General features: G+C 42.9%; 1 protein-coding gene and 1 long non-coding RNA gene across 4 annotated transcripts in view; one reads left to right on the top strand and one right to left on the bottom strand.

The window, feature by feature from the left end:
- Positions 1-1840, bottom strand: part of LOC139544061 (uncharacterized) — a 71892-nt gene extending 70052 nt beyond the window's left edge. The window contains exon 1 of the long non-coding RNA XR_011668797.1: positions 1380-1840. This is a non-coding gene — a long non-coding RNA (uncharacterized lncRNA). The remainder of the gene's footprint in view (positions 1-1379) is intronic.
- Positions 1675-10426, top strand: LOC139544060 (uncharacterized protein C2orf81 homolog). 3 transcript variants are annotated; one of them, XM_071350771.1, is made up of 4 exons: positions 1675-1738; positions 2601-2723; positions 4547-4756; positions 4874-10426. In XM_071350771.1, exons 3-4 carry the CDS (start codon positions 4592-4594, stop codon positions 6026-6028), a joined length of 1320 nt encoding a protein of 439 aa, XP_071206872.1. In that variant the 5' UTR covers positions 1675-1738; positions 2601-2723; positions 4547-4591; the 3' UTR covers positions 6029-10426. The 3 variants fall into 3 exon arrangements, with proteins under 3 accessions (XP_071206872.1, XP_071206870.1, XP_071206871.1); XM_071350769.1 differs by lacking the exon at positions 1675-1738 and adding an exon at positions 3124-3391 and having other exon boundaries at positions 2304-2723; XM_071350770.1 differs by lacking the exon at positions 1675-1738 and having other exon boundaries at positions 2304-2723.
- The last annotated feature ends 3719 nt before the right edge of the window (positions 10427-14145 follow it).

The following is a 14145-nucleotide window of genomic DNA, read 5'->3' on the forward strand; positions in this document are numbered from 1 at the left end:
GGTGGGTGAGGCAGAACCCAAGGTGTCAAGTGCTTAAAAAACTCCCTAGGGTTTGCAGTGTTGAGACATGATCGCTGCTGCCTTCTGCAGGGGAAATAGAGTATTATAAACTGAGTGGTTCGAGCCCTGAATGCTGATTGGCTGACAGCCGTGTTATATCAGACTGAATACGATGGGTAAACTGCTCTAATTACGTTGGTAACCAGTTTATAATAGTAATAAGGCACCTCGGGGGTTTGTTGTATATGGCCAATATACCACGGCTAAGGGCTGTATGCAGGCACTCTGAGATGCGTTGCGCGTAAGAGCATAGATATAGAATAGATGGCATCATGAGGAGGAAAATTATGTGGATATATTGAACGAAGCTTGATCGCAAATGGGTCTTCCAAATGGACAATGACCACAAGCATACTTCCAAAGTTGTGGCAAAATGGCTTAAGGACAACAAAGTAAAGGTATTGTAGTGGCAATCACAAAGCCCTGACTTCAATCCCATAGAAAATGTGTGGGCAGAACTGAAAAAGCGTGTGCGAGCAAGGAGGCCTACACACCTGACTCAGTTACACCAGCTCTGTCAGGAGGAAAAATTCACCCAACTTATTGTGGGAAGCTTGTGGAAGGCTACCCAAAACATTTGACCAAAGTTAAACAATTTAAAGGCAATGCTACCAAATACTAATTGAGTGTATGTAAACTTCTGACCCACTGGGAATGTGATGAAAGAAATAAAAGCTGAAATAAATCATTCTCTCTACTATTATTCTGACATTTCACATTCTTAAAATAAAGTGGTGATCCTAACTGACCTAAGACAGGGAATTTTTACTAGGATTAAATGTCAGGAATTGTGAAAAACGGAGTTTAAATGTATTTGGCTAAATTGTATGTAAACTTCCGACTTCAACTGTACCTGATCTCAATTTCGAGTCTCATAGCAAAGGGTCTGAATCCTTATGTAATAAATAAGGTGTCTGTTTTTTTTTTAATACATTTGCTAACATTTCTAAAAACCTGTTTCGCTATGTCATTATCGGGTATTTTGTGCAGATTGCTGAGAATTTCTTTGTATTTACTCCATTTTAGAATAAGGCTGTAACATAACAAAATGTGTAACACGTCCATGGGTCTGAATACTTTCAGAAGGAACTGTATAATATTCCTATCGCACCACGTGTGTATATTTTCTTTTACAATTGAATTAATCCATTAAATAAATATTAGCATATCAAATTACGTCTTAGAGTAAACTAGCCTACTCCACACAGTAAATGATTTTGCCTATGTGACTTCGACATTACGTTATCAAACCCAACTTGCCTTATCAACACAGTAGGCCTAAATATTTCCTAACAAAATCACAAATTAAATATACTTACTCCTCAACTGCCGCTTGTTGTACCATTTCTTTGCCATAGTCTTTTCTGTTAAAAATACAATTAAATGAATGTCTGTGTTGCTGCGGAGCTCTCAAATACCGTGCCCGTCTCTCACTCTATGAACGGTCACGGCTTTCCGAATTCCTTGAGACATCCCTACCCTTAACCATAAACTCTAACCATAACCATAACCTTACCTCAAACTAAACTTAACCCATAATCATTTTACATTACATTGAAGAACGGACATCCATGGATCCCAGATAGCACGGACACTCTGGGAAATCCTATGAACTTGTCTGTTAGACTGCTCCTATTGGTTGTCTGATGTACTGGGAACCGGCACCAACAGGCTGTCTGTAAGTAGCTAACAATGTTTACATCTGTATACAGCGAGATAAGATAACGTACCACCCCATGAGTTGTTGGGGGAAAAACAGAGTACCTATAGATTGCACCTAATCTTTTCTAGGCCATTATAACTGGAAATACAGAAACTGTAGGCGACACTACAGCGCGATGTGGCTACATCGGAATGTTGGCTTGCACGGGGAAAACTAAAATGCTCTAGCATTTATGGTTGAGATGTAATTAATATAAACTATTCATAATATAAACTATTCACCTTGTGATTTTTAACATGCAGGGGTCACACAGACTTTAGTAAGGCGTTGGTATGACAACATTTTAGTTACACGGTCAGTGGTAGGAGACAGCATCATTTTATTAACGCACAGGCGTCACGCAGATGTAAGAATCACATGTCAGTCAGACGTGCAATGGTAGGCGACAGCCACACGGTGGTACTGTTGCCTAGGCTTATAGTTGGCCTTTATCATCCCTCAAAATCTGCTGAGCTCTAACTCCACCCGAGTCCTACTATGGAGAAGCCACGCAGATGGCAAGGACAGCTAGAGACCTTGATGACACCTTGCTGCCTGCCCCTGACTTGTTTCAGAGACCATCTTTGCTTGCTCTCCTACTTTGACCTCCTTCCACCGATGACCACTCAAGCCATGAATTTTCCTGACCCTCTCATGACCTTCCATCTGATGAATGTTGTTTTAAAAATTGCTTGTTTTTTTGGTTATGTTTAAAGCGCATTCAAATTATTTATGTAATGAATAGCGTTATACAAGTTGAATAAATTATCATTATTATTGCTCTGAGAAAAATACTTTTGGAGCCTGTGCTGGTTAATAGTTGCTACGTCGATTGCAGAGACGCCTGTTGCTCAGCAACCGCACGCGCCAGGGACATGAAGGAAACAATGTTGACGAGGCAAGACAGAAAATCATCGAGTATGGGGTTCTAGAACTAAGCATTTTATGGAACTTTCTTGAGGTGAGCGTTGTTCAAATTATTTTGTGACACTGGCACATCATGCATGTTTAATTGTTTTGGCTATTTCTCAAGAAGACATTCACCATTGGCACAGTTGTGTCGGCACAGCCATATTGTGAATGCTTCAATGCTCATAGGAGGATACCACTCACAACATAAACAATCTCGATGAAGACAATAATAATAATCATTATTATTATTATTATAATTATAATTCATTCAACGTATATAGTGCTTTTCAAAGAATCTCAAACCGTTTCCTCCCAGGGTGGATATGTTAAACATTATTACAAATCTATGTCATTGTGCCACTATCAAATTCATGATAAAGAATTCAGAACCCCCAGTCAATTACCTACCGGTATGTATCAAATTGATAAATATCAATATTAATCTGCAGAAAACATCTCCTCGGAATCATGTCACGCTCAGCTGCCAAATCTCGCGACAAGTGTCGTGCTGCCAGCTTGGTTCTGGCACCTGCTCTTCCTCGCCCTGCCTCGGTACAGAATGTGGAGACAGTGGACATTGTCCCAGGTCGCCTCACGGAAGCCGCCTGGGTCACCATGAAAACACAGGACAACGGGGAGGAGGTGGTGGCGGAGATCATGGGAGAGCTGGAGGCTGCAGTGATGGACAGGTGCTATCAGGTGTACCTGCAAAAACAGGTGTGTAGCTGTCACAGACAGTGGCACACTATTTGGGGCAGGTGTAGGCAACTAGATTCAGCCGCAGGATGATTTTTGTCGGAGCAAATGGTCAGGGAGCCAGAACATAATTGTAACAATTTGTACACTGCAAATTGACCAGAACTAAGCCCAAAAAGAGATTGTACAGTATTTGAAAATATCAATCATTTCATACCTTGATTACATTGAGACACGATCATGTAAAAGTAACTGCCAAATATAGGAAACACCAACATAAAGTGTCTTAATAGGGTGTTTGGCAACCATGAGCCAGAACATCTTCAATAGCTTCAAAGGGTGGCAGGTAGCCTAGTGGTTAGAGTGTTGGGCTAGTAACCAAAAGGTTGGTTGATCAAATCCCCGAGCTGACAAGGTAAAAATCTGTCGTTCTGCCCCTGAACAAGGCAGTTAACCCACTGTTCCTAGGCTGTCATTGCAAATAAGGATTTGTTCTTAACTGACTTGCCTAATTAAATAAAGGTTAAATAAAAATTATACCTTGGCATAGATTCTACAAGTGGCTGGAATTCTATTGGAGGGTTGCGACACCATTCTTCCATAATTTGGTGTTTTGTTGATGGTGGAAAAAACGCTGTCTCAGGCACTGCCCCAGAATGTGTGTCAACCCAAGTGTTCAATTGGGTTGAGATCTGATGATGGAGACGGCCATGGCATATGGTTTATATCGTTTCATTCATCATCAAACCAATTTTTATACATGACCTTAGGGTCATGAGGAGCGATAGGAACCACTGCTGTCTCAATCACACTGCAGCCTAATGGATGGGATGTTAACTGCTTAATTAACTTAGGAACCACACCTGTGTGGAAGCACCCACTTTCAATATACTTTGTATCCCTTATTTCTTCAAGTGTTTCCATTTTCTTGGCAGTAACCTGTATGTTTTTATTTGTGGAAATACTCGGGAACAGATTTGCTGAACACATTTTTTGCTAAATTCCTGGTGATTTAACAGTATTTTTTCTTTACATTTTTTTAGGGAATAGGGTGTTATTTGGAAGGACGTTTCTATGCCCCTAACCCCTAATCAGTCGAAACACCCACACATGTGCCTGACATCTCAAACAAATGAGTCTCTCTCTCTCTCCTTCTGTCTCTGTCTGTCTGTCCAGCTGGTGCCATTCACAGTGACCCGGGCCTATGAAAGCCTGGTGCAGATGTCTGACTGGCTGTTCCTGGCGAGGGATGAGGGTGAGGGGCCAGAGAGTGCCACCTTGTGGGGGGAGGACACAGAGCCTGAACCCTGTAAGAGCGACTCATGGGCCGAGGGCTGTGTTCCTGTCCGGTACACCAGTGTGAGCTCACACACACCTCTTTTGCAGGTAACAATACACACATGCATAAACACACATATGTATGTCACAAGCATGCTTGCACCGTCACATGCATGATACCTGATGATACACACTGATACCTGATGTGGTTTTGTGTCTCTGCAGAAGTTGCTGGATTTGCACCTGGCAGAGTCTGCTGATCCATGGGACTCAGATACACAGAGCAAGCCCCAGTCTCCCAGTAGACAGGACAGCAAGCCCCAGTCTCCCAGTAGACAGGACAGCAAGCCCCAGTCTCCCAGTAGACAGGACAGCAAGCTCCAGTCTCCCAGTAGACAGGACAGCAAACCCCAGTCTCCCAGTAGACATGACAGCAAACCCCATTCTCTCAGTAGACATGACAGCAAACCCCATTCTCTCAGTAGACAGGACAGCAAGCCCCAGTCTCCCAAGAGACAGGAGAGCAAGCTCCAGTCACCTACTAAGCCAGAGCTTCCAGACAGAGAGAAAACAGTCATAGCAAAAAAAAGAATAGTGGATTCAACTGAACCTGAGAAGCCAGACAAGGCAGAGAAGATAGAACCAGAGGAAGTCCAACCCTCACCTTACCTCACTGTAGCCACCTATAAAGCCCATAGGAGGAGACAGTCTCAGACCCACCCAGGCGCACACAAGGCCCTACCACCACCTCTGAAGACCTACAAACCCGTATTCACCCCTAGTGGACCAGCCCAGCAATACCAGAGCCTCTCTATACCCCAACTTCACGGGCATAGACCCCGAGAGGTCCCAGTCCCTAGGAGACTGGACCCCGCTAGACTACCACAACACCATGTCTGGCCCGAGGTGGAGGTCCTGGAGCCTCGGCCCTCACACCACTCAAAGGAGAGAATAGGGCCCAAAAACAGGGCCCCCCTACAGCCCAATCAGGACCATCACAGCATGGCACGCCGAGCCACCATCACCCCCCTGACTGCCCACATCCACCAGGCTTTACCCAGCAAGACCCGGAAGAAGAGTCTCCACCATGGTGTCCAGCTACAGAGGCATGTGCTCCGAGGCGGTACCCAGCCAAGGACCTCGACTGTGGGCTACACTCTCTCCACTGGCCTCGATCTGGATACCATTGAGCTGGTGCCAGGAGTGGCCATTGGGGACCCAGTATGTGGGACTGGGGAAAACAAGCCGTTCTGGGTTTCCCGTCTGCCTGAGCTGAGGCCCATCAGAAGCAGCCTCCCGGCCATGTTGTGGTCCTTGGATCAGGTGGTGGGGGGGCAGAGCCCTCGAGTCAGTGCCCCCACTGGGAAACACTGGTCATGAGGAGCGATAGGAACCACTGCTGTCTCAATCACACTGCAGCCTAATGGACTGTCATTTGATGAATAGGTGCTGATTTGCTTTTATTTAATTTAAGCTATTCCAGCATGTATAAGCCCTCTTCCAAATGTTGTGGTTGTTTAAGGAAGGCCACCTAGCATCTAAACCTATTTAAATCAGGGACTGTACTTGAGTTTGTGTATTTATTTTGATGCTTTTATTCTGTGAGATAGTGCTCCCATGTTTTGTCAGATGAACTTGAACCTCTACCCCCCATGTATTGTTACATTGTTACATAGTTACATAACAACACAGTGATATTGTTACATGATTGTTACTGATCACCTGTTTGTTTTCAGCTTCGCCTTGTTCATAGATGTCCTGAGGTTTGATGTTAATGCAGTTCAATATTTGACCCCATGATGGCAGTGCGGATCATATTGTAACATTTGTCATCATAATGCTTCTGTGCAAATTCAGGAGTTGTTTGCTAGGGTGCACCAAGAATATGCGACAACAACAGACGACCAAGGAAAATACATTAAACACCATTGTTCAGGTCTAGCTCAACGCTTCATACACTTACTTTATTTTAGACATATATTATCTTTTGTAATGACATTAATTCTCACCACCAAAAACTTGAGTCTTATCAACCATTGAGAAGAGTATTTAAAAAAACATCTATGACTAGTATCCCATTTGGGCAATTATTCTATGTTGAGTTCCTGCATAGCGATAAGGGCACTGTTTTTCTGTTTTTACTGCAAGCAATACTAAAATATCCCCCAGCTAATTTTGCACTGTATGCATGAATTGTTTACAGACCAGCACACCAGGGACCGTATGTGGCACCTCAACATAAAGATCTTACTTTTACTATATAGTACTTATATTTTGGATAATTTATGTAATATTGATGTATTATGTATATGGTTCTGTACATTCTGGCTAACATTTCAAGCATAATAAGAGTTGGACATAGGCATCAGAGGGCCCAAGCTAATTGCCATCAAATCAAAATCTAATCAAATGTAAAGCATTCATGAAGCCCGCATATAGGCTTCATAAGCCCTGCATAAATGGGTCACCAATCACCTATAACCGTATTTAATGCTCTATAAAATATTAATAAATGTGGTCAAATAAATTGATGGTTATGTCCCAAAGTTATGCCACATTATGAATTTTTATAGAGCATGATATACAGTTATAGATGATTTTTGAAGCATCTATGTAGTGCTTATGAAGCCTATATGAAGCCTTCATAAGATGCACTTCAAATAATGCGGGACCCACAATCTCTATACGGCTTATGCCAAGATATAATGTATGAGGCAAAACCAAATACACAGGCTATATGAAGCCCTTTTTACATCAGCAGTTGTCACAAAGTTCTTATAAGTAGTGTAATCAGTTTCATTGTGGACTCCACAGAGTTTTATAGAGGGCTGTGTGTCATTCTCTAAAAGCACTCTTGCCAGCTGGCACATATTGAGAAAATAGCTCATAGATTCATAGATGTGGAACTTTTCATGCAAATACTGTATAACCCATTGGAAAATAGCCTGTTTGTGGATGAGCCTTATGCATGCATAGTAGAGTAACATACTATATCATGACTAGTTTGGCTAAGATAAACTAATCATTATAATATTATCCCAAATAGGCAAGGTTGTGGGCGATGCATTGGTCAGGGTTTTGTGTATCAGTAATTTTTCTATATTTTATACAAGCAGTAGATATTTTATTTTAAATGACACAATCCCCATCCAGTAAGAGGATTTAATATGCCTGGTTTATATCCAATGTATTATCAACATGTAAAACGTTAAATACCATGTGTGATGATTTACTGCATATCCTGGCTCTCACAGTACTCCACATAGCATGAACGCCATGGTGATGATTACAGCTTCAGTTCTTCTGCTGGGTTCTTAGTTTAACTATAGTAACAGTCATCCATCTTAACTACATTTTCATCTCATTGTGGAAAAAAAATATTAATGTACTTGACTATATTGATTAAGTTTCATGTAACACCACGCCAACAATAGGGAAATAGGGATATCCTTGTCTCAGTATGTAAAAATGTAATAAAATGTATGCACTCTACTGTAAGTCGCTCTGGATAAGAGCGTCTGCTAAATGACTAAAATGTAAATGTAAACAATAAGATGAGATGAAAGTTTGGTTACACTTTACTTACAGATTGCAGGTATAATGTATCTATAATGCATGGTCAAACTTGCCAATAATGTTTTATTATCCTTTCAGAAGTCTCTCTTCAGTAACATTGCATTACCCCCTACCCACAGTGGCCAGCTCTGGTTATGCAGTTTCAGCACCCCTTTTCTAGTAGTTTATTGTATTTGCCCAACACCCCTTATTTCTCATTGTAGTGGTACCTCCAAGTCACTCCACTTTTACCAGCAAGTCATAGTTCACCATTATGGAGCCAGATACCTGCCAAAAGGTTACCTCATGCTAATCACATTAGTCTACGTTAGCTCAACCGTCCCGCAGGGGGACACATTTAGGCCGTAGAGGTTAATTTAGGTCTATCCAAATAAAAAATAGAACATCAACTTTCAGGCATTGCAATTTAGGCTATCATTTTGGGCACTGGTGTCTTGTGGAATAATTTTAGAACTCTATTTGTGTTTTATAGCTGTTTTTATTATAGGACTCCCTTTAAAAAGAGACCCTAGCTCACAGGTCTCTAAATATAGTCTCTAAATACATTTTAAACAAAATAGTTGAAGAAGCACATGCAGTGGCTGAAAGGGAAAACAGATCTGGCAATAAGAATAGGTTAGATAGTCTTGACCATTTGGGACCCCTTGGCTATTTTGCTCAGGACAGGTTGAAGCCAAGACTTAATCAATATTTTGTTTTGTCTTATTTATAAATTATTTATGCAATTATATGGCCATTAAATAACACAGAACAGCATGGCATATTTAAATAGCGGAATATGCCTAAATCAGATTTATTTTGCAGCTTAGGTCGTTATTCTAGACAAGGCTCTTCTGTGTCTTTATCATTCTCACACAAGTCATTTTCTGAAGGCCCAAGCTTATACTACGTCATCTATTGGTATAATGTCGCTATTGAATGTATTTTTAAAACAAGCTCTAGACATTTACATTTGGAAATGAATCCGGAAGCTGCAATGCAACTCTAACGCCTGGGCTAGAGTTGCTTGATTGACTAGCTAACTTCGACTACCTGCGTTCGGTTCATGTCCTTTGCAGATGCCACATTACTGACAAAAGTTTGTACGCATAAAAAAATCTGTAACCGAGTAAAGGGAGACGTAAAGTAAGAATTGATTGTGTAAATGGTCATTTATAGTCGTAACATAGGGTTTGTACGTTTACAGATTTATGTTAACGTTTCATGCATGGCCTTTCTTACGATCCTAACAATTTACGTATGTATTTTCTAATGATCTTAACGATATGTATGTGTAACCGATGTGAAATGGCTAGCTAGTTAGCGGTGGTGCGCGCTAATAGCATTTCAATTGGTGACGTCACTTGCTCTGAGACCTTGAAATAGTTGTTCCCCTTGCTCTGCAAGGGCCTCAGCTTTTGTGGAGCGATGGGTAACGATGCTTCGTGGGTGTCAGTTGTCTATGTGTGCAGAGGGTCCCTGGTTCGAGCCCAGGTCGGGGTGAGGGGACGGACGAAAGCTATACTGTTACATATGTTCAACCTTTTGGCAGGTAGTTGGCTCAATACACCATTCCCTGAGCACGTCACTAAACCCCACTCCTGTCATCAGAGTGAGATCAAGGTCAGAAGAGAATGGACTCGCTGGACTATTCCTCATGTTTATTGTATTTGACCAGTGTTTAATGCCTGCATCTAATTGTACGTACTGCCCAACATGTCATTACTTTAGTTAGGTGTTGCTAAGGGAGTCAAGTTATTATTTACCATGTTTATAAGTTATTTTCCTTTTCCATGTGTGTCATGCTATTTCCAGCCTGCTAGCCAAGAAGTTAGCCAGTCATGCTAGCTCATTTATGCTGTGTGCCACATGCCTCATTTAGGATATGCATATTCTTCTGTTAATACTGTTTGGTTATAAACATATTTTCATTAATAGCAATGTTTATGGACATTGACAACCTTTATTTATCCTCATGCTACCTTGTACTGTATTTAGCCTTATGTAGCATGTAGCCTAATATAGCCCGTGCCTTCCTTGTGGGACAGTTACTATTCCACGTTGGTCGTGGTCTTGTGCACATGCACAGACGTCGGTTACATTCCAGTATGTTTTCAGTTATTATGGTTAGCAGTATTTGGGTCTTTATCCTGTAAGTGGTTAATTATATAGCCTGTGTATTTGGTTTTGCCTCATACATTATATCTTGGCATAAGCCGTATAGAGATTGTGGGTCCCGCATTATTTGAAGTGCATCTTATGAAGGCTTCATATAGGCTTCATAAGCACTACATAGATGCTTCAAAAATCATCTATAACTGTATATCATGCTCTATAAAAATTCATAATGTGGCATAACTTTGGGACATAACCATCAATTTATTTGACCACATTTATTAATATTTTATAGAGCATGAAATACGGTTATAGGTGATTGGTGACCCATTTATGCAGGGCTTATGAAGCCTATATGAATGCTTTATGAAGCCTTTAGGTCTGGGTATATATGCATTTTATTATTTGTATTGTAGATACTAGCATGTATACCTCAACAGTCTACTGGGCCTGTATATTGTATGTAAACCTTTACTTATGGTTATTATTTTCTTGTATCGTTCCATAGAACCTCTTTTATACACATTCTTACTGTGAACCATCATTACAGAGGAGTGTGGTGTGGTGAACCTTTATCTTGAATAAACCTGTCTGAAGATATCTTGGACCTCTTGCCAGACAGACCTCTGGTGGCTGAACCCTGTCTATTGGCACCTAATAGCTCTCTACTAGTTCCCGTTCTACATGGTCCTCTCGGATCAGCGCCTTAATATTTTTCATGGTCCATTGAGCCGGATATCATCACTACCACAGCCCAAGATGTCTCAGAGCTACGCAGAGTCCAGGTATTGGTCACCACCCACATCATCAGAGTCTTCTCTCCCTGAACGAAGACGAGCAGACAAGCCTCAAGACACGACATGCCATTTCCCCTCCACTGGTCACGATGACCAGTGGGCAGAATATTGGTTGCATCCTATCAGGGAGAGGACCTCACCTCGGGAGACCCTTCTGACGTCCCCGTGGGGGACCCTCCAGACTTGCATGTGGGGTACCCTCCGATAGTCCCTGTGGGGGACCCTCCTGATCGAGCTGTCCAGTGTCCTGTAGTAGGAGACACCTCACTCTCTGCACTACTAGATCCTCAGTCTATAGCCCCTATAGCTCCAGTAGGTCCAGAGAATCTGCCCTCAGTTCCCTGATCACCTAGTGGCTTCACAGTTTCCTGCTAAGCTAGATCCCTGGGGCGGCAGGTAGGCTAGTGGTTAGAGCGTTGGACTAGTAACCGAAAGGTTGCAAGATTGAATCCCCGAGTTGACAAGGTAAAAATCTGTCGTTCTGCCCCTGAACAAGGCACTGTTCCTAGGCTGTCATTGAAAATAAGAATTTGTTCTTAACTGACTTTCCTAGTTAAATAAAGGTAAAATAAAATCCCCAGTCTACAAACCCAGTAGGCCCATAGCCCTAATGTCCCCTAGCTCACAGTCTGTAGCCCAGTCCAGGCCCAAAGTTGCTAGCTCTGTCAGGCTATCAGTCAGTCTCCTGAACCAGGGGTCCAGCTCTCTCCCATCTTTGTGTCATTTTCTCCCTCTCAGGTGTGCAGCTGTCTCCTGTCATCAGATCTCTACCTATCGCTGTTGTGGGGATCCAGCTGATCTCAGCTCCTGACTTGCACAGTCCTTTCCTGTCGCTGACATGGGTCTGGCTGTCTGCTGTCCTGAGATCTCGGCCCGTGACTGCTGTGGTGATCCAGCCCACCTCAGCTGCAGTTTCAGAGCCCTCACCTGTTGTTGCTGCGGAGGCCCAGCTGAGCCCTCCTGCTGCGTCTTGGCCTCCTGATCTAGGGCTTTCGTCTTGTTGCCCTGCGGAGGCCTAGCCTCCTGATCCAGGTCCTCTGTCTGGACCTGGATCAGCTGCTGCCCGTTGCTGCTTCGTGGGTCCAGCCACCATAGTATCCACTCCTGAGACCATCATCAAGCTCTGCTGCAGCGGCCCCGATGTCTCCAGTCCCGGTGTCTTCAGCCGACACCGTGCCAGGGGTCAAGATCACTGCAGAGGTCCTCCTGTTGGCTTTTTTTGGGCAGAGGGGGTGACCGCCACCGAGTCCACCACTGCACCCTGTTGGCTCCCCTCTTCAAGAACTGCTGTACAGCCTGCACTGGTGTCCGCCATGTCACTCTGGTTTGGTGACCTCAAGCACCTTCCTGACGGGGTGGCCAGATGCACAAAGAACCAAACCCTGCTTGGCCAGATGCCTATGCCCTATGTCTATGCCCTACGTGGCCAGACACTCATAAGGACTGGACTTTTCCTTGTCTGGCTCTTTCACAACTCTGCTTCCCTGTTCAGGAAAATGAACACACACTAGTGGCCTTCTGTCATCCCCTTTGTTAGAGCCTATTGTTTAGAGTTCACATTTACACAGTAAATGTGGGGGTGGCTGTTAGAAAGGCCAACTCTGATTTAGTAGTTTCAGCACCCCTTTTCTAGTAGTTTATTATATTTGCCCAACACCCCTTATTTCTCACAGTAGTGGTACCTGGAATCTGTTACATTCCAGTCAGGTTTTCAGTTATTATTCTTACCAGTATTTTGGTCCTGTAAGTGTAATACTGTAGCTTGTGCATTTGGTTTGGGCGCTTACATTATATCATGGTATAAACAGTATACTCATGGTTATATATTTTTATCTTTCCATAGAACCACTTTTATACACTCTCACTTTTACTGTGAGCCATCATTACAGAGGAGTGTGGTGTGGTGAACCTTTATCTTTAATAAACCTGACAATACTGTGAGCTCCAAAAGTATTGGGACAGTGACACATTTATTGTGTCATATGTCATATGTGTCATGACAGTTTTATGACCATATCATAACAACTGTCAAGTAAAGTGTTACCATCATTTCTAATCCAAAGTGCTAGAGTACACTAGCACTTTGGATTAGAAATGATGGTAACACTTTACTTGACAGTTGTTATGATATGGTCATAAAACTGTCATGACACATATATTTAGACCTGTAATGACATATATGCATTATTTTATGGCTGGTTGAGACACCTACAAAAGAGTGTCAAAACCCGCAAAACATTCCATTACACCATAGCCTACTTGTCAACAGTATGTTTATGTTATTTTAACATTTTCTGAAATTGACCATATTAAATTATCATTGTAATTGCGCACACATTTATGTCAGACATGCACCTATGCTCTGTTTCTGATGACCGGGATGAATACAGGAGCAGATTTTAGGAGAAGAACAAGACACTCTCTTTACAAGGGCTCAGTGCCAGACTCAGATGCAGACATGGGAGACAGATGGTTTGAGTATTTGATATTTAATAGTTCCAAAAAGGGTAGGCGAGAGAATGGTCGTGGACGGGCAAAGGTCAAAACCAGATCAGAGTCCAGGAGGTACAGAGTGGCAGGCAGGCTCAAGGTCAGGGCAGGCAGATTGGTCAGGCAGGCGAGTATGGAGTCCAGAAAACAGGCAAGGGTTAAAACCTTGGAGGACTAGCAAAAGAGAGAATAGCAAAAGCAGGAGCATGGGAAAAACACACTGGTTGACTTGAAACAGACAAGACGAACTGGCACAGAGAGACAGGAAACACAGGGATAAATACACTGGGGAAAATAAGCGACACCTGGAAGGGGTGGAGACAATCACAAGGACAGGTGAAACAGATCGGGACGTAACAGTACCCCCCCCCCCCCCCCAGGGGCGCCACCTGGGGACCTACCTGGGCGCATACCTGGCTGACCAGGGTGCCGGCTGTGAAAATTTGGAGTTTGGAGAAGATAGTGGCCCACTGGAGAGGTTCGAAAGCTGTGGAGAGGAGTGGTAGAGGGTATTGAGTTTTAATCGTAATATCATTGAGA

This window comes from Salvelinus alpinus, chromosome 18, assembly GCF_045679555.1.
Source record: "Salvelinus alpinus chromosome 18, SLU_Salpinus.1, whole genome shotgun sequence".
Taxonomy (NCBI): domain Eukaryota; kingdom Metazoa; phylum Chordata; class Actinopteri; order Salmoniformes; family Salmonidae; genus Salvelinus; species Salvelinus alpinus.

What these genes read in the sequence shown, in the direction of transcription:
- LOC139544060 (XM_071350769.1), top strand. Translation starts at nt 3,143, where the DNA reads ATGTCACGCTCAGCTGCCAAATCTCGCGACAAGTGTCGTGCTGCCAGC. An exon ending in AGGTGTACCTGCAAAAACAG is followed by an intron (nt 3,392 to 4,546) that starts GTGTGTAGCTGT and finishes CTGTCTGTCCAG; the next exon opens with CTGGTGCCATTCACAGTGAC. An exon ending in CACACACACCTCTTTTGCAG is followed by an intron (nt 4,757 to 4,873) that starts GTAACAATACAC and finishes GTGTCTCTGCAG; the next exon opens with AAGTTGCTGGATTTGCACCT.